Consider the following 22,620-nt stretch of genomic DNA (forward strand, 5'->3'; position numbering starts at 1 on the left):
CTTGCTTGTCTCCTTACAGATAAGGAATTCAGAGGCCACGCCTCCACCTTCCCCCAGTCTCACCAAGGCTTCCCTCTCTGACATTTTTAGAAAACAATGAATTGAGAATCAGAAAAGCTGAGCTCGGGTTCTGTCATTTTGTAGGCCCTGGAGTCAGTCAATTACTGGTTGACGCTGAACTTCTGGTTTCTCGACAACGAGATGATTTTTACTGTTCGTTCTGTAATCTGAGATCTGAGATTCCGACCTCAGGATTCTTCTCTTTCTATTCCCCCTTTCCTTCACGTTCCCTCCCTGCCGTTTCACTCTCTTTCCCCAGCCCTTTTCTCCGCCACCATCCAGCCAATGCCTGACCCACCCCCTTTCCCGGTGTGCGCCTGCGCAAGCCCGTTGGGACGATTACTTTTGACCCTGCCTAGTTGCCGTAGTCTGCGGAGCGCCGGCGGCAGGGGATTGTGGGAGAAGATGGCGGCCGCCGCTCACCCCCGGGTTGTCCGGGTCCTGCCAATGTCACGTAAGTGTCACTGGGAAAACGGGCCCGGATTGGGATTCCGAGACAGGGTGAAAATGTTGGGACTGGCGCCGTGCTGCAGCTGTCATGCCGACGCCCTGGACACTTTGGATTTTCTAGATCCAGGGCTGCGCCCATTCAGTTTCTCCTTCCCGTCGCGTCTCCGATTCACAAATTCAAAGGTGCATTTGGGAAGGGGTCTGCCCTGGGAGAACGTGAGCAACGGGAAGGAGAGAGGAGAAAGTGAGGGACGTTTAACGGATCGAGAGAATCAGGTTTCTCTTAGGGTTGCAAGGGTTTGGGGTTCTGAGAAATATTTATGTTTGGGGTGAGGGGTCGTGGAGAGGAGTCTGGAAAGGATGGGGGAGAGGAGGATAGTGGAGAGAAAGTTCTTAATGGATTTGCTTTAAGACCTTGTGCAAACCCTTACTCGGTCTCAACTTAAGATCTTTCGTGGCACAATGGAAATGATAATACCACAACGTCAGGGAGTTTCGGAAAAGATTAAATTAAGTAATATTCATGAAAGCACTTTCTGAATCAAAAGCATCTCTGTAGAGAACAGTGTGTTAGACCGAGGTGCTGGGGCCTGGGGAATCGAGGGATGCTTGTAGAGAGAGGAATCCGGAACTTGGTGGAAAGGGAAGGGAAGAGTAAAGGATATCTTGGGATTTTTCTAAGCGTTGTTCATTTACCCCTCTATTCTTACTAGATCTGCTATTATCGTCCTGAGATTGAAAACATGCATTTGCTCTTCCACTCAGTAAGAGAGGCTAAAAGCAAAGAAATTTAATCCAGTTATGCTTCAACCTCGTTATTTCACCCTCCAGCCCTTCACAAACACACCATCGACCTCCAGAAGTTCTATTTTTTTCATGGTACCTGCTATCTGCTAATCACAGCTCTAGTTTTTAAAAGAAATTATCTGTATTGTTGAAAGTGTTACTGATGTCCCCCTTTAGATATTTTTATAATTGTTTTTTAACTTTTTTTTTTAACTGACAACATAGATTGTCATGCTGCTTTATTGTCTCTGGTAAAATAACCTTTTAGCTGACTCCGGAGAGGCAAGTTTAATCTTATCTAATAAAAGAGTAATATGCAAATTAACCACCACTCAGCTACACCCACCAGCCAATCAGGAGCAAATATGCAAATAAACCCAACCAAGATGGCTAGGGCCACAGAGAGCAGGAGGGAGGCTTGGGTTTCCCCGGCAATGGAGGAAGCCAAGCTTTCTGCCTGCCCTTGCCCACCTAGGCCTCCACTCAAGGCTACAAAGTTTCAATGATAGAAGATACATAAACCCAAACAGAAATGGCGGCAGCCAGGGAGCTGGAAAGAGCAGGAGGCTAGGGTTGCCCCCGGCGATGGAGGAAGCCAAGCTTTCGGCACACCCTGGAAGGCCCAGGCCTCGCTTAAGGCTACAAAGTTTCAATTATAGAAGATACATAAATCCCACTAGAAATGGCTGCCGCCACGGAGCAAGCAGAAGGCTTGGCTCCGCTCCAGGCTACAAAGTTTCAATTGTAGAAGATAAATAAACCCCAGATACCAGCGCCTCTGCTTGGGTCGCCAGCGGGCGTGGCCGGCCTGCAAACCACCACAGGCCCCTCGCCCAGGCCGCCCCACGTCCCAAGGGAACCCGCACCCTGATCCGGGACACCCTTCAGGGCAAACCAGCCGGCCCCCACCCGTGCACCGGGCCTCTATCCCATCTAATAAAAGAGTAATATGCAAACTGACCATCACTCCAACACACAAGGTGGCTGCCCCCATGTGGTCAAAGATCCTGCCCCCATGTGGACACAAGATGGCCACCACAAGATGGCCAGCAGAGGAGGGCAGTTGGGAGGGACCAGGCCTGTGAGAGAGGGCAGTTGGGGGCAATCAAGCCTGCAGGGGAGGGCAGTTAGGGGTGACCCAGCCAGAAGAGGAGGGAAGTTGGGGGTGACTGGGTCTGCAGGGAAGGGCAGTTGGGGGGGACTCAGGCCTGCAGGGGAGAGCAATTGGGGGGGTACCAGGCCTGCAGGGGAGGGCAGTTAGGGGTGACCAGGCCTGCAGGGGAGAGCAGTTGGGGGGGATCAGGCCTGCAGTGGAGAGCAGTTGGGGGGGACCAGGCCTGCAGGGGAGGGCAGTTAGGGGTGACCAGGCCTACAGGGAAGGGCAATTAGGGGTGACCAGGCCTGCAGGGGAGAGCAGTTGGAGGGGACCAGGCCTGCAGGGGAGGGCAGTTAGGGGTGACCAGGCCTACAGGGGAGGGCAATTAGAGGTGACCAGGCCTGCAGGGGAGGGCAGTTAGGAGTGATCAGGCCTGCAGGGGAGGGCAATTAGGGACAAACAGGCTGGCAGGGGAGCAGTTAGGCATCAATCAGGCTGGCAGGGGAGTGGTTAGGGGGTGATCAGGCTGGCAGGCAGGCGAGCAGTTGGGAGCCAGCAGTCCTGGATTGTGAGAGGGATGTCGGACTGCTCGTTTAAGCCCGATCCCAGTGGTTAGGGGGTGATCAGGCTGGCAGGCAGAAGCAGTTAGGGGCAATCAGGCAGGCAGGCGAGCAGTTGGGAGCCAGCAGTCCTGGATTGTGAGAGGGTTCCCAGATTGGAGAGGGTGCAGGCTGGGCTGAGAGACAGGGGAGGGGAGTGGTTAGGGGTGATCAGGCTGGGCAGGGGAGTGGTTAGGGGGATACATTCCTCGAGGGGTCCCAGATTGGAGAGGGTGCAGGCTGGGTTGAGGGACAACCCCCCCCCAATGCATGAATTTCGTGCACTGGGCCTCTAGTGTGTAATATAATCAAAACACTATAGAACAATTGTGTGAAACAAAGATACATAGTGAAGTGTGGAGAGACTATTAAGTACCATAGGATATCAGAAAAGGTAAAGATTGGTATCATTTGAAGCAGTGAGGGAAGATTGGAAGACCAGGGAATGGCAGTTTTTCCACTGATCTTGTGAGGGTTGTTATGATCTAGAAAGTCAGAAAGGTTGGGCATTTTCCTTTCACTGGCAAGGACTAGATGGTGAGAATGGAACCATGAAGTACTTAGGAGGCTGTGAAATGATTACCTGTAGGTCTGGGATAGTAGGAAAGGAAGTTGGATACATTACATAGGATCAAATAATAGAGGCCTTTGAAAGCCAAACAGAGTTTAGATCAGTTGTCTCCAAAGTGGGTTTTGCAAGAGGAAATAATAGAATACAAACAAAGCAAAACAAAAACCAACAAACCCACAAAACAACCGAACTAATACTTATGTTATTCAAACTATATACACTGTTCTTTTTTTTTAATTTATTGGGGTGACGTTGGTTGACATCATATAGATTTTAGGTGTGGGTTTCTATGTTACAAGATCTGTACATTGCACTGTGTGCCCACCACCCAAAGTCAAATCTTCTCCTGTCACAACATATTAGGACCCCCTTCTCTCTCTATTCTGTTCCCTCTGGCAACCACCACACTGCTGTTTGTGTTCACAAGTTTCAGTGTTATATCCCACATATGAGTGAAATCATATGGCTGTTAGCTTTCTCTGACTGACATATTTCACCTAGCATAATATTCTCAGGGTCCACCCATGTTGTTCCAAATGACAGTATTTCATCCTTTTTCATGGCGAAGTAGTATTCCATTGTGTGTATATACCACATCTTTATCCAATCCTCTATTGCAGGACACTTTGTTGTTTCCATGTATTGGCCACTGTGAATAATGCTATAATGAACACAGGGGTGCATATATCTTTGTGAATACATGATTTCAAGTTTTTCAGATATATGCCCAGGAGACGGATTGCTGGGTAGTGTTGTAGCTCTATTCTTAATTTTTTGAGGAATCACCAGACTGCTTACTATAGTGGTTGTATGTACACTGTTCTAGTGATTTAATACATGTTTTATAATTGTCTATACCGTTGGAGTACTTAGAACATGTGTGTAATTTATAAATACATACTTAAAAAATAATGCAGTATGCAAGTAAATATGTTTGGAGACAATTTATTTAGATACTAGAGGCCTGGTGCACAAAATTCATGCACGCGGTGGGGGGGCGGGTTGTCTCTCAGCCCAACCTGCACCCTCTCCAATCTGGGAACCCTCTCACAATCCAGGACTGCTGGCTCCCAACTGCTCGCCTGCCTGCCTGCCTGCCTGATTGCCCCTAACTGCTTCTGCCTGCCAGCCTGATCACCCCTAACCACTCCCCTGCCAGCCTGATCGACGCCTAACTGCTCCCCTGCCAGCCCAATTGCCCCTAACTGCCCTCCCCTGCTGGCCTAGTCACCCCTAACTACCCTCCCCTGCAAGCCTGGTCACCCCCAACTGCCCTCCTCTGCAGGCATGGTCCCCTCCCCAACAGCCCTCCCCTGCAGGCCTGGGTCCCCCCCAACTGCCCTCCCCTGCTGGCCTGATCTCCCACAACTGCCCACCCCTGCCGACCATCTTGTGTCCACATGGGGGCGGCCATCTTGTGTGTTGGAGTGACAGTCAATTTGCATATTACTCTTTTATTAGATAGAATTACAGTAGGAAACCAATGTAGGTTTTTGGACAGAGGAATATAAGGAATAAATAATGTTACTTTCCTAATGATGTTCATAATACATGGAAGAAAATGGAGAGGCTGGAACCAAAGAGGGTAATAACATATTTATTGAGCACCTACATGAGGAAGGCACTTATCAATATATTATTAATACCCATACAACCCTCTAAAATGTTAGCTCCTTGAGGCTAGGGACTTTGTCATTTTTTACTATACTAGACACAGTTTCTAGAATAGTTCTTGGCCCATAATTGTTGAAAAAACAAATAACCATGTGAGGTTAGTGTAACATTACCTTCTGAGGTATTTTGAAGTAGTAATAAATGAAAACAGCTATTATTCATGCAACGCCAAATGTGATTTAGGTAATGTGCTGAATGCCTTATGTACATTTATTCTGATCCTCATAACAATCCTTTGTGGTCTTAATTCTTGGAGTCCAGTAATTGTTCCCATCTTTTTTTTTTAAAAAATATTTTATTGATTTTTTACAGAGAGGAAGGGAGAGGGAGAGTTAGAAACATCGATGAGAGAGAGACATTGATCAGCTGCCTCCTGCACACCCCCCACTGGGTATGTGCCCGCAACCAAGGTACATGCCCTTGACCGGAATCGAACCTGGGACCTTTCAGTCTGCAGGCCGATGCTCTATCCACTGAGCTAAACCGGTTAGGGCAATTGTTCCCATCCTATTGACTGTCCTTTATCCTATGCCCTCACTTCCTGCCTTAATCATCATTTTAATAATTCCTTTTCATACATTCTCAACTCTCCAGCCCATCTCCCTTTGTTAGCAAAAAAGTCAACACTGACTAAACCAAGCTTTCCATGTATTTCCTGCCTGCCCCTGAGCAGTGGAGAACTGAGCTAGGGAAAATACCAAACAAACTGACTGGCCTTATTTTAAATTCATGAATACAAATCTCAAAGTAGATTTTCAATAGAATACAAAGTAGATATTCAACACTACCATTTCCGTAGGAAATTTGCTTTCCCTTTCTCTATAACAATTATTTAACATCATCAGTCTTCTAAAGTAAAAACATGTGTTTCTGTCTCATTCTCTGCTTTACAGAGAAATTAAGGAATCAGATGAGAAAATCTCTTTTTCCCACCACAAAAATCTGTGATAATTCTCTGCCTTCTCTCCAGATGACTTCCTTCAGCTCTGATCTATGGCCATCCTCTCTTATCTATTCATTCCCTCTTTTGCATCATTAATTTTTCTTATCAACTGGGTCGTTTCCTTTAGCATATGCTATAACATCTCATATTTTAAAAAAGCTACCTTCCTTGTCTTCATGTTACTCTAGTCCTATTTTTCTTTTCCCCTTTATATCAGATCTCTTCAAAAGATTGTCACTACTCCTTTTACCATTTTCTTTCTTCACATTTTCTCTTTTGCCTGCTCCATTCAGGCTTTAATTCCTACTATTCCAATAAAATTTCTCTTGTTAAGGCCATTTGCAGCCAACATTTTCTAGATCCCATAGTACTCTGTCCTCATGCTACTTCACTTTTCAGCATTGCTTGATAGAGCTAACACCAGTAGACACCCTCTATCCTTATCTATAGTTTTGCTTTCCACAGTGTTAATTGCCCTCCAGTCTGAAAATATTAAATGGAAAGTTCCAGAAATAAACAATCCATAAGTTTTAAATTATGCATCATTTTCAGTAGCATGATGAAATCTCATGCTGTTCTCCATGCTGCCAGAATGAGAATCATCCCTTTGTCCAGCATATCCATGCTGTATAGCTACTTGCTCATTAGTCACCTAGTAGTTGTCTCAGTTGTTAGATCAATTGTAGTGCTTGTGTTCAAAGTAACCCTTATTTTACTTAATACTGGCCCCAAAGAGCAAGAGCAGCTGGTAATTAAATTAATTTAAAGTTAATATAAGTTTTAACCTAAGTAAATGAAAATACTGATAGCAAATAATGTTATAGGTTCCTAGGAAAATGAGCTATTTGTATTCATTCATAGTCACTGTTATATTAATACTTTCCATTTTTGTATATTCTGGGCTTTTGTTTAAGGTTCTTCTATTACTGCATTAGCCACAGCCGTGCTTCATGGCCCACCCCAGCGCCAGCTTCACCATGCACTCATGCCTCATGGGAGAAGTGGGCGTTCCTCAGTCAGTGGGGTGGTGGCCACTGTGTTTGGAGCAACAGGATTCCTGGGCCGATATGTTGTCAACCATCTTGGTAAGTAAAGTTCCTGGAGTTTAGTATACTCCAGTGCCACTTATTAGGGTTACCTAATGAGAAGCCAGGAGCTATGTTTCTTTTCATTTTAACAGTGTTCTGAATGACTCCTGTCTTGGATTTATGTAATTTTGGTCTACTGTGAGCATTGTGAGCACATCCATACTTCCTCACACTTCCTATATGATGCTAAAATGGGAATAGGGGACTCTGAAAAGTTATGGCATCTCTGACATGCCAAAATACACTTTTTGTTATAGTGTCAATTCACATGTACTGGCATTTAAATATTTACCATATCACTGTCATATAATGTTTTCATATTATGTTAACATTGATCCTTGTCTCAATCCATTCTCTTTTAGGGCGTATGGGGTCACAGGTAATCATACCCTATCGGTGTGATACATATGACTACATGCACCTTCGTCCTATGGGTGACCTGGGCCAGATTATCTTTCTGGTAAGAGCCTGTATTACTGAATACACATGTAAATGACTATGAGGTTATTTTTAGGAAAGAGAGGCTGTTAATAAATAAGCAGTTCATTTCAGCGTGGACCAAAGGCATCTTCTACTAGTATTCACAGGGCATTTTTGAAAACTCTAGTCTAGCTGTTGGTAAACTTTTTCTGTAAAGCTCTACATAGTAAATATTTTAGGCTTTGTGAGTCATAGGGTCTTTGCCATAATTACTCAGCTCTGCCCTTGTAGCTGAAAAGCAGCTATAGACGATATGTGAAGGAATAAGGGTGACTGTGTTCCAATTAAACTTTATTTACAAAGTTGAACTGTAGACTAGATTTGTCTGTGGGTCATAGTTTGCCAGCCCCTGCCGTAAACCTATGCTGTCCAATATGGTAATCACTAGTCACATATGGCTATTGAACACATGAAATGTGACTAGTCAGAACTGAGATGCACTGTTAAGTGTAAAATACACCCCAGATTTAAAAAACGTAGTATGAAGAATATAATCAATATATCAGGTTCTTCCTTTACACCAGTAGTTGCCAATGGGTAGAGGGATGGGGAATGGGGTGGGGGAGACCCTTCAAGGGATGCTTAAAAATATGTGGGCCCTTTTGGTGTGTCAGTGACTAGAGATCTTACTGGTTTATTAGGTAGGGGACAGAGATGTTAAATATCTTACAGTGCACAGGACAGTTTCTTTCCACAAAGAAATGGGCTGCCCAAAATGTCTGCAGTTTTGCTACTGAGAAACACTGGGCTTTGATGTTTGGGCCTATTGTTCTTTTAGCTAACTTTTCTTACTTTCATCATCATGCATGGAACTGAGCTTTTCCATTTGCCCATGTTCCCCTTTAAAAAATATATTTGGTAAATATCCTTAATATCTGATATTCTTTTTATATACATGATTTGTGATCTCTTTAAATGTTGACGTATTTTAATGGCATTTTATTCTTTTTTTTTCTTTTTTTATTAAGGTATATGTGTACATATCTTACAATTGCCCCCCTCCACACCACTCCCATACATGCCCTCACCCCCGCAATGTTTTGCATCCGTTGGTTACTCTTATATGCATGCATATAAGTCCGTCGGTTGATCTCTTATTTCTCCCACCTATCCCTAATCTTCCCGCTGTAATTTGACAGTCTGTTTGATGTTTTACTGCCTCTATATCTATCTTTTTGTTCATCAGTTTATAATGTTTTTTATTATCCACAAATGAGTGAGATCATGTGGTATTTTTCTTTCATTGACTGGCTTATTTCACTTAGCATAATGTTCTCCAATTCCACCCAGGTTGCTACAAATGGTAAGAATTCCTTCTTTTTTATGGCAGCATAGTATTCCATTGTGTACATGTACCATAGTTTTCTGATCCAGTTATCTGCTGACGGGCACCTAGTCTGTTTCCAAATCTTAGCTATTGTAAATTGTGCTGCTATAAACATAGGGGTGCATATATCCTTTCTGATTGGTGTTTCTAGTTTCTTAGGATATATTCCTAGGAGTGGGATTACTGGGTCAAATGGGAGTTCCATTTTCAGTTTTTTGAGGAAACTCCATACTGTTCTCCACAGTGGCTGCACCAGTCTGCGTTCCCACCAGCAGTGCACGAGGGTTCCTTTTTCTCCACATCCTCGCCAACACTTGTCGTTTGTTGATTTGTTGATGATAGCCATTTTGACAGGTGTGAGATGGTATCGCATTGTCGTTTTGATTTGCATCTCTCGGATAATTAGTGATTTTGAGCATGTTTTCATGTGTCTCTTGGCCTTCCTTCTGTCTTCTTTCGAAAAGATTCTATTTCGGTCCATTGCCCACTTTTTTATTGGATCATTTATCTTCCTTTTATTAAGTTGTATAAGCTGCCTGTAGATGTTGGAGATTAAACCTTTATCAGTGATACCATTTGCAAATATGTTCTCCCATACAGTGGGGTTTCTTGTTGTTTTGTTGATGGTTTCTTTTGCTCTGAAAAAGCTTTTTATTTTTATGTAGTCTCATTTGTTTATTTTCTCTTTGGCTTCCATTGCCCTAGAGGAAATATCAGTGAAGAAGTTCTTTCCGCATTTGTCTGAGATTTTGCTGCCTGTGGATTCCTCTAGTATTTTTATGGTTTCCCGTCTTATGTTTAAGTCCTGTATCCATTTTGAGTTTATTTCTGTGTATGGTATAAGTTGGTGATCTAGTTTCATTTTTTTGCATGTATCTGTCCAATTTTCCCAACACCATTTATTGAAGAGACTGTCTTGACTCCATTGTATCTTCATGCCTACTTTGTCAAATATTAATTGTGCGTAGTGATTTGGGTTGATTTCAGGGTTCTCTATTCTATTCCATTGATCTATATGTCTGTTCTTGTGCCAGTACCAGGCTGTTTTGAGGACAGTGGCTTTGTAATACAGCTTGAAATCTGGTATTGAGATCCCACCTACTTTATTCTTCTTTCTCAGGATTGCTGTGCTATTCGCGGTCTTTTTTTATTCCAGATGAATTTTTGGAGAGTTCTTTCTAGGTCTGTGAAATATGCCGTTGGTATTTTAATGGGGAGTGCATTGAATCTATAGATTGCTTTGGGTAGTATGGACATTTTAATGATGTTGATTCTACCAATCCATGAACATGGTATGTTCTTCCATCTGTTTACGTCTTCCTCTATCTCTTTTTTCAGTGTCCTGTTTTCCGTGTATAGGTCTTTTACCTCCTTAGTTAAGTTTATTCCTAGGTATCTTAATTTTTTTGGTGCGATGGTAAATGGGATTGCTTTTTTAGTCTCTCTTTCTGTAAGTTCACTATTGGTGTATAGAAATGCCATAGATTTCTTGACGTTAATTTTGTATCCTGCTACATTGCCAAATTCATTTATAAAGTCTTTTAGTTTTTTAATGTAGTCTTTCGGGGGTTTTATGTACAATATCATGTCATCTGCAAATAAGGACAGCTTTACTTCTTCTTTTCCAATTTGGATGCCTTTTATTTCTTCTTGTCTAATCGCAATGGCTAATACTTCCAGTACTATGTCAAACAAGAGTGGTGAGAGCGGGCATCCCTGTCTTGTTCCTGTTCTTAGGGGAAATGGTTTTAGTTTTTGAGTAGAGTATGATGTTAGCTGTGGGTATATCATATATAGCTTTTATTATGTTGAGGTATGATCCTTCTATTCCCACCTTGTTGAGTGTTTTTATCAAGAAAGGGTGTTGGATTTTGTCAAATGCTTTTTCTGCATCAGTTGATATGACTGTCATTTTTATCTCTCAATTTGTTTATGTGATGTATCACGTTTATTGATTTGCGAATATTGTACCATCCTTGCATTCCTGGGATAACCTACTTGGTCATGGTGTATGATCTTTCTGATGTACTGCTGAATCCGATTTGCTAGAATTTTGTTGAGGATTTTGGCATCTATGTTCATGAGGGATATTGGCCTGCAATTCTCTTTATCTGGTTTTGGCATTACGGTGATGCTGGCTTCATAGAAGGAGCTTGGAAGTGTTCCTTCCTCTTGAATTTTTTGGAATAGTCTGAGGAGGATAGGTTTTAGTTCTTCCTTGAATGTTTGGTAAAACTCTCCTGTGAAACCATCTGGCCCCGGGCTTTTGTTTGCTGGAAGCTTTTTGATGACTGCTTCAATTTCTTCCATAGTTACTGACATATTGAGCTGTTTAGATTCTTCCTGATTGAGATTTGGAAGGTTATATTTTTCTAGGAATATGTCCATTTCCTCCAGGTTGTCCAGTTTGTTGGAATAGAGTTGTTGATAGTATTTTTTAACAACCCTTTGTATTTCGGCGGAATCTGTTGTTATTTTGCCTCTTTCATTTCTGATTTTGTTTATTTGGGTCCTCTCTCTTTGCTTCTTGATGAGCCTGGCTAGAGGTTCATCAATCTTGTTTATCCTTTCAAAGAACCAGCTCTTGGTTTTGTTGATCTTTTGTATTGTTTCTTTGGTCTCTATGTTGTTTATCTCCACTCTGATCTTTATTATTTCCTTCCTTCTGCTTACACTGTGCTTTTCTTGTTGCTCTTTTTCTAACTCTTTGAGTTGTAGGGTTAGCTAATTTATTACCATTGTTTCTTGTTTTTTGCAGTAGGCTTGTAGAGCTATGAACTTCCCTCTCAAGACTGCTTTCGCTGTGTCCCATAGATTTTGGATTGTACTGTTTTCATTGTTGTTTGTTGCCATGATGTTTTTTATTTCTTCTTTGATCTATCTGGTAACCCAGCAATTGTTTAATAGCATGCGGTTTAGTCTCCATGTGTTTGATTTCTTGGATTGTTTTTATTGTAGTTGATTTCCAGTTTTATGCCACTGTGGTCTGAGAAGATGCTTGATATGATTTCTATCTTCTTGAATTTGAAGCGACTTTGCTTATGTCCCAACATATGGTCACTCTTTGAAAATGACCCATGTGCACTTGAGAAGAATGTATATTCTGTGGCTTTGGTGTGAAATGTTCTGAAGATGTCAATTAATTCCATCTGGTATAGTGAGTCATTTAGGATTGATGTTTCTTTGCTGATTTTTTGTTTAGAGGATTTGTCCAATGGTGATAGTGGGGTATTAAAGTGCCCTACTATAATTGTATTGCTGTCAATCTCTCCCTTGATATCCTCCAGGAGTTTTTTTATGTATTTGTGTGCTCCTGTATTGGGTGCATATATGTTTACCAGAGTTATTTCTTCTTGTTGGATTGCTCCCTTTAGTATTATGAAGTGGCCTTCCTTATCTCTTGTTATGTCCTTCACTTTGAGATCTAATTTGTCAGATATAAGTATTGCTAGCCCAGGTGATTTTTTCATTTCCATTCGCCTGGAAAACCTTTTTCCATCCCTTCACCCTCAGTCTGTGTGCGTCTTTTTTTCTGAAGTGGGTTTCTTGTAGACAGCAGATATATGGGTCTTGTTTTCTTATCCAATCCGTTACCCTGTCTTTTGTTTGGGGCATTTAATCCATTTACATTTAAAGTTATTATTGATAGATACTTATTTGTCGCCATTTTTATTCTTTACCCCTGTGTTCCTTCTTCGCTTCCTATTTCTTCTTTTTACAGCAGACCCTTTAGCATTTCTTGCATTGCTGATTTGGTGGTAATAAATTCCCTTAGTCCTTTTTTGTCTGTGAAGCTCCTGATTTCACCTTCAATTTTGATTGATAGCCTTGCTGGGTACAGTATTCCTGGATTCAGACCCTTCCTTTGCATGACTTTGTATATTTCATTCCATTCCCTTCTGGCCTGATGAGTTTCTGTTGAGAAATCAGTTGCTAGTCTTATGGGGGTTCCTTTGTAGGTAACTTCCTGTCTCTCTCTGGCCGCTTTCAAGATTCTACTTTGTCATTGGTGTTTGCCAATTTAATTCTAATTTGCCTTGGCATCGGTCTTTTGGGGTTCTTTTTGCTTGGGACTCTGTGAGCTTCTTGGATTTGTGTGGGTTTTTTTCTTCCCTATATCAGGGAAGTTTTCTGTCATTATATTTCTTCAGACAGGTTTTATATTCCTTGCTCAGATTCCTTTCCTTCTGGAACCCCTATTATGCGGATGTTGTTTCATTTCGTGTTGTCCCAAAGTTCCCTTAGGCTCTCCTCCTGAATTTAATTTTTTTTTTCTAGAAGCTGCTCTACTTGAGTATTTTTTCCCATCTTGTCTTCTAGCTCACTGATGCGGTCCTCTGCTTCTTCTAGTCTACTCTTGATGCTTTCTATTGAGTTCTTTACAGCAGGGATGTCATTTTTCATTTCTTCTTGGTTCTTCTTCATTTCCTCTTGGTTCTTACTCATATTGTCGGATTTGTCTTCCATTCTTTTCAGCCACCTTATGACCATTTCTCTGAATTCTTTCTCTGGAAGGTTTCTTGCTTCCATTTTGTTTACTTCCTTTTCTCGTGATGCCTGCTTTTCTTTCATATGCGGGCCATTTCTTTGTCTCCCCATGGTCTCTCTTCTCCAGATGTCTGGTTATGTAGTTTTCTCTCTCCTGCGTTGATTTAAAGGCACAAAATACAACACAACCAGGTACAACACACAAGGCAATGAACGGAAATGTATTCATGATATTAATAACCTCCTGACCACCAGAGAAAGGCAAATTAGGGGATAGGAGGGAAAGAAGAAGAGGAAAAAGAAAGAAAGAAAAAAAAAAAAGGAGTGTCAAAATGAAATTGGGAAAAGGAAAAAAAAAGTAAGAGAGACAAGAAAGAGACTAAGAGAGAAAGGGGAACAAACTATATATATGGGGAGAAAACTCCAATAGAACAACCATTAATGCCAGTAAATGCCAGCAACAAGTACCTAGGGATTAATACAAACTACAACACCAACTAATATCAAGTGAGGCAAGGGAAGACAGAAGCAAAGAAAACAAACAAAAACCAAGCAAACAAAAAAACAAACAAAAAATAATAAGACAATCTCACAAAAAAGCATAAAAATTCGATATAATCAACATTCAAGCAAACAACAACAAAAGGACAGAGAGGAAAACAATTTTTTGGATAGTTAAGACAGTGAAGAGAGAGGTGTGTATGGACTTGGAGCAGGGGATTGGAGATTAGATATATAAGTAGGTTGAAATTTTAACTGGGGCCCTAACCGGTTTGGCTCAGTGGATAGAGCGTCGGCTTGCGGACTGAAAGGTCCCAGGTTCGATTCCGGTCAAGGGCATGTACCTTGGTTGCGGCCACATCCCCAGTAGGAGGTGTGCAGGAGGCAGCTGATCGATGTTTCTCTCTCATCGATGTTTCTAACTCTCTATCCCTCTCCCTTCCTCTCTGTAAAAAAGCAATAAAATATATTTAAAAAAAAAAAAAAAAAAAAAAGAAATTTTAACTGGGGGTAAACAGAAAGAATAGGGAAAATCTAAAGCAGGATAGGGGTAAGATAAACAGGACACCAAAAGAGGAAAGGTTAGGAAGAGAGTGATGGCATAAAGGTAGATTTGAGATAGAGTATAACGATGCTAAAGGAAAGATGAAAATAGAATGTAGAACACTAATCCCAAAGTAAAATAAAGAGAAAATAAAATGATACTTTAAAGAAAAAAGATAAAATAGTAGTAGTAATAATACTGATTGAAAATAAAAATGTAATAATTAAAAAGGTAAAATCAAGTGAGGAAAAAAGAAAAAAAATAGTTTCTTGAGTAAAATATGCAAAAAATGAAAATAAAAAAAATAAAATGTGCAGTAGTGAAGGTCATTCACTTCCTCTATTGTTCTGTTTGGCACGCCTGTTTCTCAGTCCGGACAGTATTGCAGTTCCCTGCATTTCACTGCTCCTCAGTGTTGTAAGCCAGTCCTGATTTTTAAGCAGGCGGTCTGTCTTAATTTCTCGTATTCCTTTATTTTTGATTACACAAGAGTATTTGTGATTCAGCCCCTGGGTGACAGTGTTTCTGGATTGATTTCCGGATCTATGTGGCCTCTCTAGCCTGTATTTAGATCCCTCTTTCCCTGTGTCACTCAATACCGGTTTGTGGAAGTGGGCTGCCTCAGAGCTGGCTCTCTGATGGTCACTCCCCGCTTCGATCCCCAGGTTCCAGAAAAACAACTTTCCCCTGCAGTCTCCCAGGGTGTCCCCAACTTGGTGATCCTATGTATTGGGCTTAGTAATCAGAAGCAAGGATTTGAAGAGGAAAAAGCCCAAGTGTGTGAACAATGGTTCTGCGCACAAGTCTAAGCAGCCGGCACACCTTTGAAATTCTTAGGCTGTCCCTGCACGTCAGATCAAAATGGGTTGCTTTTTAGAGACCCCTTCTGTTAGCAGCTCTGAGGACCCCCTTCCACATTCACGGATCATGCCAGCCCCAACAGCCACGGATTTTTCTAGGCACAGACTTCCCTGGTCCTCCAGCTCCCGCAAAATGCGCATTTCTCTCTCCCACCGGGACCAGAGACCTCACCTTATCCCAGGCGAAATCTGACCTTTCCGGTGGAGTGTAGAGCTCCTCTGAATCCGCGTGTTTGCCCCAACTGGGGACCGGTGTTCTGGGACTCGCAGCTGTTTGGTGGGTGCTGCAGTTGTGGATTATCAGGCTTCCGATAAGCTCCACTTTCCCTTTCAAGATCGCATTTTATTTATTCTTTACTGAATGTTCATGAACTATATTTATATTGGAAATTTCATGTTTCTAAAGTTTTTTTTCCTTTCCAAAATCTTATTTTCAAATATCCTCTTGTTAATGTAGTTACAGTAGCTTAGGTTTTTCCTAGTTCTTTGTAACTTAAGATTATTGGTTACTTTGTCAATGCTCAAAATAAAAATATTACACAAGTGTAGGTGAAATGCTATATAGCTACTGGCTTGAAAATGTAGAGAGTCATTAGAATTGAACTATATTACTTATTTCATTCTTTACATAGGTGCTTATTGAGTGTCTGCTGTGTGCCTGGTATATCTTGATGAACAAGTCCAGGGGGAGCTCACAGTCTTAGGGAATACAAGCACTAAACATAACTTTGAAGAGAACCCTATCTAATAAAAGCATAATATGCAAATTAACCATCACTCTGCTACACCCACCAGCCACTCCCACCAGCCAGTCAGGAGCGAGCATGCAAATTAACCGAAACCAAGATGGCTGCGGCCACGGAGAGAGCAGAAGGGAGGCTTGGGTTTCCCCAGTGATGGAGGAAGTGAAGCTTTCCACATACCCTGGCCGGCCCACTCCAGGCTACAAAGTTTCAATTATAGAAGGTAAATAAATCCCAACAAAAATGGCGGCAGCCACGGAGCTGGAGAGAGCAGGAGGCTAGGGTTGCCACCAGCAAGGGAGGAAGCCAAGCTTCTGAAGCTCTGGCCTGCCTTGGCCTCCGCTTAAGGGAACAAAGTTTCAATTATAAAGATAAATAAATCCCAACAGAAATGGCTGACGCCACAAAGTGAGCAGAAGGCTTGAATCCACTCCAGGTTACAAAGTTTCAATTGTAGAAGATAAATAAACCCCAGATACCAGGGCCTCCGCTTGGGTCGCCAGGGGGTGTGGCCGGCCTGCGAACCACCACAGGCCCCTTGCCCAGGCCACCCCATGCCCCAAGGGAACCCCCACCGTGATCCTGGACACCCTTCAGGGCAAACCAGCTGGCCCCCACCCATGCACCAGGCCTCTATCCTATCTATCTAATAAAAGAGTAATATGCAAATTGACCATCACTCCAACACAAGATGGTTGCCCCCATGTGGTCAAAGATCCTGCCGCCATGTGGACACAAGATGGCCGCCACAAGATGGCCAGCAAGGGAGGGCAGTTGGGAGGGACCAGGCCTGCAAGGGAGGGCAGTTGTGGGCGATCAGGCCAGCAGGGGAGGGCAGTTGGGAGGGACCAGGCCTGTAAGGGAGGGCATTTGGGGGCAATCAAGCCTGCAGGGGAGGGCAGTTAGGGGTGACCAGGCTGGCAGAGGAGGGAAGTTGGGGGTGACCAGACCTTCAGGGAAGGGCAGTTAGGGGGAACCCAGGCCTGCAGGGGAGAGCAGTTGGGGGGGCAGCAGGCCTGTAGGGGATGGCAGTTAGGGGTGACCAGGCCTGCAGAGGAGGGCAGTTAGGGTTGAGCAGGCCTGCAGGGGAGGGCAGTTAGGGGCAAACAGGCCGGCAGGGGAGCAGTTAGGCGTCAATCAGGCTGGCAGGGGAGTGGTTAGGGCAGGGGTGGGCAAACTTTTTGACTCAAGGGCCACAATGGGTTCTTAAACTGGACCGGAGGGCCGGAACAAAAGCATGGATGGAATGTTTGTGTGAACTAATATAAATTCAAAGTAAAGGAGCGGAGGGGAGAGCAAGAGAACCCTTTGCTCTTTCGGCTCTGTGGGCCGGATAAAACAGCTGAATGGGCCGGATCCTGCCTGCGGGCTGTAGTTTGCCCACGGCTGGGTTAGGGGGTGATCAGGCTGGCAGGCAAAAGTGGTTAGGGGCAATCAGCAAGGAAGCAAGGCGAGCAGTTGGGAGCCAGCAGTCCTGGATTGTGAGAGGGATTTCCGACTGCCCGTTTAGGCCCGATCCTACCAGGATCGGGCCTAAATCAGCAGTCGGATATCCCTCATGGGGTCCCAGTTTGGAGAGGGTGCAGGCTGGGCTGAGGGACACCTTCCCCCAATCCCCTCCCCCCTTGCACGAATTTTGTGCACTGGTCCTCTAGTAATGATTATGAAAGGGGAAGTCCAGGGAAAGCAAAATTGAGGGGGAGGGATTCACTATGTTTTTGTTGTTTATTTTTTAGAAGGATGGACCATAATGGGTGTGGGGTTCTGATTTCTCTGCTTCAGTTTCTGTTTGAAACTGCTCTCTGAATGGTTACTTGATCTGACTAGGGTTCTTGGGCCTGATCCTTGGGAGTCTGGTTTCCTTTTGATTCCTTCGCTCCAGGCCTCATTCTAGAGCTATTTATGCAGTTAACTAGAGGCCCAGTGCATGAAATTCATATGTGGGGGGTGTGTCTCTCAGCCTAGCCTGCACCCTCTCCAATCTGCGACCCTTCGAGGGATGTCCGACTGCCCGTTTAGGCCCCCTGGAATCGGGCCTAAATGAGCAGTCAGACATCCCTCTCACAATCCAGGACTGCTGGCTCCCAACTGCTTGCCTGCCTGCCTGCCTGATTGCCCCTAACTGCTTCTGCCTGCCTGCCTGATCACCCCCTAACCACTTCCCTGCCAGCCTGATTGACACCTAACTGCTCCCCAGCCGGCCCTATTGCTCCTAACTGTGCTCCCCTGCTGGCCTGATTGCCCCTAACTGTCCTCCCTTGCACACCTGGTTGCCTCCAACTGCCCTCCCCTGCTGGCCCGGTAACCCCTAACTGCCCTCCCCTGCCAGCCTGGTTTCCCCCAACTTCCCTCCCCTGCAGGCCTGGTCTCCCCCAACTGCCCTTCCTTGCAGGCCTGGTCCCTCCCAACTGCCCTTCCCTTCTGGCCTGATAGCCCACAAATGCCCTCTCCTGCCAGCCATCTTGTGGTGGCCACCTTGTGTCCACAGGGGGCAGCCATCTTTGAGCACATGGGGGCGGCCATCTTCTGTGTTGGAGTGATGGTCAATTTGCATATCACTTGTTTATTAGATAGGATGCCTCACACTCTTCCACTCTTGAGTTATTTTATTTTTGTTATTTTAATTTTTTAAAAAATCTTTATTGTTGAAAGTATTACATATTTCCCCTTTTTTCCCATCTACTCCCTCCAGCCCATCCCTGTCCCCCGCCCGAGGCCCTCACCACCCCACTCTCTGCGTGCAGCCCTGGGTTATGCATATGTGCATACAAGGTTTTTGGTTGATTACCTCCCACCCAACCACCCTCCTCTGCCTTGCCTCCAAGATTCTGCACTCTGTTCCTTGTTTCCATGTCACACCATTCATCAGTTTATTTTGTTAACTAGAGGCCCGATGCACGAAATTCGTGCAAGGGGCTAGGTCCTCGCAGTGTAGCAGCTTGCTTCAGCCCTTGCAGCCCTGGCTTTGTCCAGAAGGACGTGCAGAAGAACATCCAGAAGGTCATTCGGCTATTTAGTCTAATTAACATATTACACTTTTATTATTATAGATAGCTTATATTCCATATATGAGTGAGATCATGTGATACTTGTCTTTCTGTAAGTGACTTATTTCACTTAGCATGATACTCTCCAGGTCCCTCCATGCTGTCTCAAAGGGTAAGAGATTCTTTTTTACTGCTGCATAGTATTCCATGGTATAATGTACCACAGCTTTTTTATCCTCTCACCTACTGATGGGCAGTTGGGCTTTTTCCAGATCTTAGCTATTGTAGATTATGCTGCTATGAACTTAGGGGTGCATATATCCTTTCTGATTGGTGTTTTGGGTTTCTTAGGATATATTCCTAGAAGTAGCATTGATGGGTCAAATGGCAGTTACATATTTTAATTTTTTGAGGAAACTCCATACTGTTTTCCATAATGATTGCACCAATCTGCATTCCCACCAGCAGTATACCAGGATTCCCTTTTCTCCACATCCTCTCCAGCACTTGTCATTTGTTGATTTGTTGATAGTAGACATTCTGACAGGTGTGAGGTGATACCTCATTTTCGTTTTAATTTGCATCTCTCTAATGATCAGTGACTTTGAGCATTTTTTCATATGTCTCTTGGAGATCTGTGTGTCTGTTTTGGAGAAGTGTCTATTTAGGTCCTTTGCCCAATTTTTTATTGGATTGTTTGTCTTCCTTTTGTTAAGTTGCTTGAGTTCCTTATATATTTTGGATATTAACCCTTTATCAGATATATCATTGCCAAATATGTTCTCTCATACAGTGGGCTCTCTTTTTGTTTTGTTGATGGTTTCTTTTGCTGTGCAGAAGCTTTTTATTTTGATGTATTCCCATTTGTTTATTTTCTCCTTAGTTTCCTGTGCCCTAGGAGATGTATCCATAAACATATTGCTACAAGAGATGTCTAAGATTTTGCTGCCTATGGTATCATCTAAGATTTTTATAGTTTCACGACTTACATTAGGTCTTTTATCCATTTTGAATTTATTCTTGTGTATGGTGTAAGTTGGTGGTCTAGTTTCATTTTTTTTTGCATGTATCTGTCCAATTTTCCCAACACCATTTATTGAAGAGACTCTCTTGACTCCATTGTATGCTCTTGCTTCCTTTGTCAAATATTAATTGAGCATAAAGGCTTGGGTTGATTTCTGGGTTCTCTGTTCTGTTCCATTGATCTATATGCCAATTCTTGTGGCAGTACCAGGCTGTTTTGATTACGGTGGCTTTGTAGTATAACTTGATATCTGGTATTATGATCCTTCCAAGTTTGTTCTTCTTCCTCAAGATGGCTGCAGGCATTTGGGGTCTTTTTTGGCTCCATATAAATTTTTGGAGTATTTGTTCTAGATCTGTGAAATATGCCATTGGTATTTTAATAGGGATTGCATTGACTCTGCAGATTACCTTGGGTAGTATGGACATTTTAATGCTGATAATTCTACCAATTCATGAACACGGAATATTCTTCCACTTGTTTATATCTTTTCCTATCTCTTTTTTAAACATCCTGTGGTTTTCTGAGTATAAGTCTTTTACCTCCTTGGTTAAGTTTATTCCTATTTATCTTAATTTTTTTGTTGCAATGGTAAATGGGATTGTTTGTTTAGTTTCTCTTTCTGAGAATTCATTATTGGTGTATAAAAAAGCCATCAATTTTTGGGTGGTGATTTTGTATCCTGCTACATTGTCAAATTCATTTATTAAAGCTAGTAGTTTTTTGGTGGAGTCTTAAGAGTTTTCTATGTACAATATCATGTGATCTGCAAATGAGAGTTTTACTTCCTCCTTTCCGATTTGGATGCCTTTTATTTCTTCTTCTTGTCTGGTCGCTTTGGCTAGGACTTCCAGTACTGTGTTGAATAAGGGTGGTGAAAGCGGACATCCCTGTCTTGTTCCTGTTCTTAGGTATAATGTTGGCTGTAGGTCTGTCATATATGGCCTTTATCATGTTGAGATATGCTCCCTCTATTCCCACTTTGCTGAGAATTTTTATCAAAAATGGGTGTTGGATTTTGTCCAATGTTTTTTCTGCATCTGTTGATATGTTCATGTGATTTTTGTCTTCCAATTTGTTTATGTGATATATCATGTTTATTGATTTGTGAATATTGTACCAGCCTTGCATCCTTAGAATAAATCCTATTTGGTCATGGTATATGATCTTTTTAATATATTGCTGGATGGAGGATTTTAGCATCTATGTTCACCAGGGATATTGGCCTGTAATTCTCTTTCTTTGTAGTGTCTTTATCTGGTTTTGGAGTTAGGATAATGCTGGCCTCATAAAAAGAACTTGGAGGTGTTCCGTCCTCTTGTTTTTTTGTGTTTTGTTTTGTTTTTGTTTGTTTTTTTGTTTTTTTGGAATAGTTTGAGGAGTGTAGGTGTTAGTTTTTCTTTGAATATTTGGTAAAACTCCCCTGTGAAGTCATCCAGACCTGGGCTTTTGTTTGGTGGGAGTTTTTTGATTACTGCATCTATTTCATTAGTTGTTATTGGCCTATTCACATTTTCTGATTCTTCCTGATTCAGTTTTGGAAGATTGTATTTTTCTAGGAATATGTCCATTTCATCCAGGTTGTCCAGCTTGTCGGCATATAGTTGTTCATAGTACTTTCATACAATTCTTTATATTTCTGTGGTGTCAGTGGTTACTTCTCCACTTTCGTTTTTCATTTTACTTATTTGGGTTTTTTCTCTTTATTTCTTGATGACTCTGGCTAACGGTTTATCAATCTTGTTTTACTTTCAAAGAACCGGTTCTTGGTTTCATTGATTTTTTTATATTGTTTTTTTTTAGTCTCTGTCATTTGTTTTTGCTCTAATCGTTATTATTGCCTTCCTTCTACTTACTGTGGGCTTTTCTTGTTCTCTTTCTAGTTCTTTTAGTTGTAGGGTTAAATAGTTTATTATTAATTTTTTTTTTTTTTTTAGTTAGGCCTGTAGTGCTATGAACTTCCCTCTCAGGACTGTTTTTGCTGTGTCCCAGAGATTTTGGGTTGTTGTGTGTTCATTTTCATTTGTTTCCAGGAAGGTTTTGATTTCTTTCTTGATCTCGTTGGTAACCCATTCATTGTTTAATAACATGCTCTGTAGCCTCCATGTGTTAGAATGTTTTGGGGTGTTTTAATGTAGTTGATTTCTAATTTTATTCCACTGTGATCTGAGAAGATGCTTGATATGATTTAAATATTCTTGGACTTGTAGAGACCTGTTTTGTGTCCTAACCCGTGGTCTATCTTTGTGAATGATCCATGTGCACTTGAGAAGAATGTATATTTTGCAGCTTTGAGGTGAAATGTTCTATAAATGTCAGTTAAATCCATCTGATCCAATGTGTCCTTTAGAGTCACTGTTTCCTTGTTAATTTTTTTAAACATATTTTTATTGGTTTCA

At 42.4% G+C, this 22,620-nt stretch overlaps 1 protein-coding gene across 2 annotated transcripts in view; it reads left to right on the forward strand.

Moving 5' to 3' along the window:
• Nucleotides 1–432: 432 nt before the first annotated feature.
• Nucleotides 433–22,620, forward strand: part of NDUFA9 (NADH:ubiquinone oxidoreductase subunit A9) — a 53,629-nt gene continuing 31,441 nt past the window's right edge. The window contains exons 1-4 of one of the 2 annotated variants that reach the window (XM_080660932.1): nucleotides 434–514; nucleotides 1,224–1,389; nucleotides 7,094–7,264; nucleotides 7,630–7,727. In XM_080660932.1, the coding sequence (XP_080517058.1) occupies nucleotides 7,165–7,264; nucleotides 7,630–7,727 (198 nt within the window). In that variant the 5' untranslated portion in view covers nucleotides 434–514; nucleotides 1,224–1,389; nucleotides 7,094–7,164. Of the gene's footprint in view, nucleotides 515–1,223; nucleotides 1,390–7,093; nucleotides 7,265–7,629; nucleotides 7,728–22,620 lie in introns of both variants that reach the window. The other variant, XM_080660931.1, reaches the window with a different exon arrangement.

Source organism: Plecotus auritus (assembly GCF_963455305.1).
Source record: "Plecotus auritus genome assembly, chromosome: 3".
NCBI lineage: Eukaryota > Metazoa > Chordata > Mammalia > Chiroptera > Vespertilionidae > Plecotus > Plecotus auritus.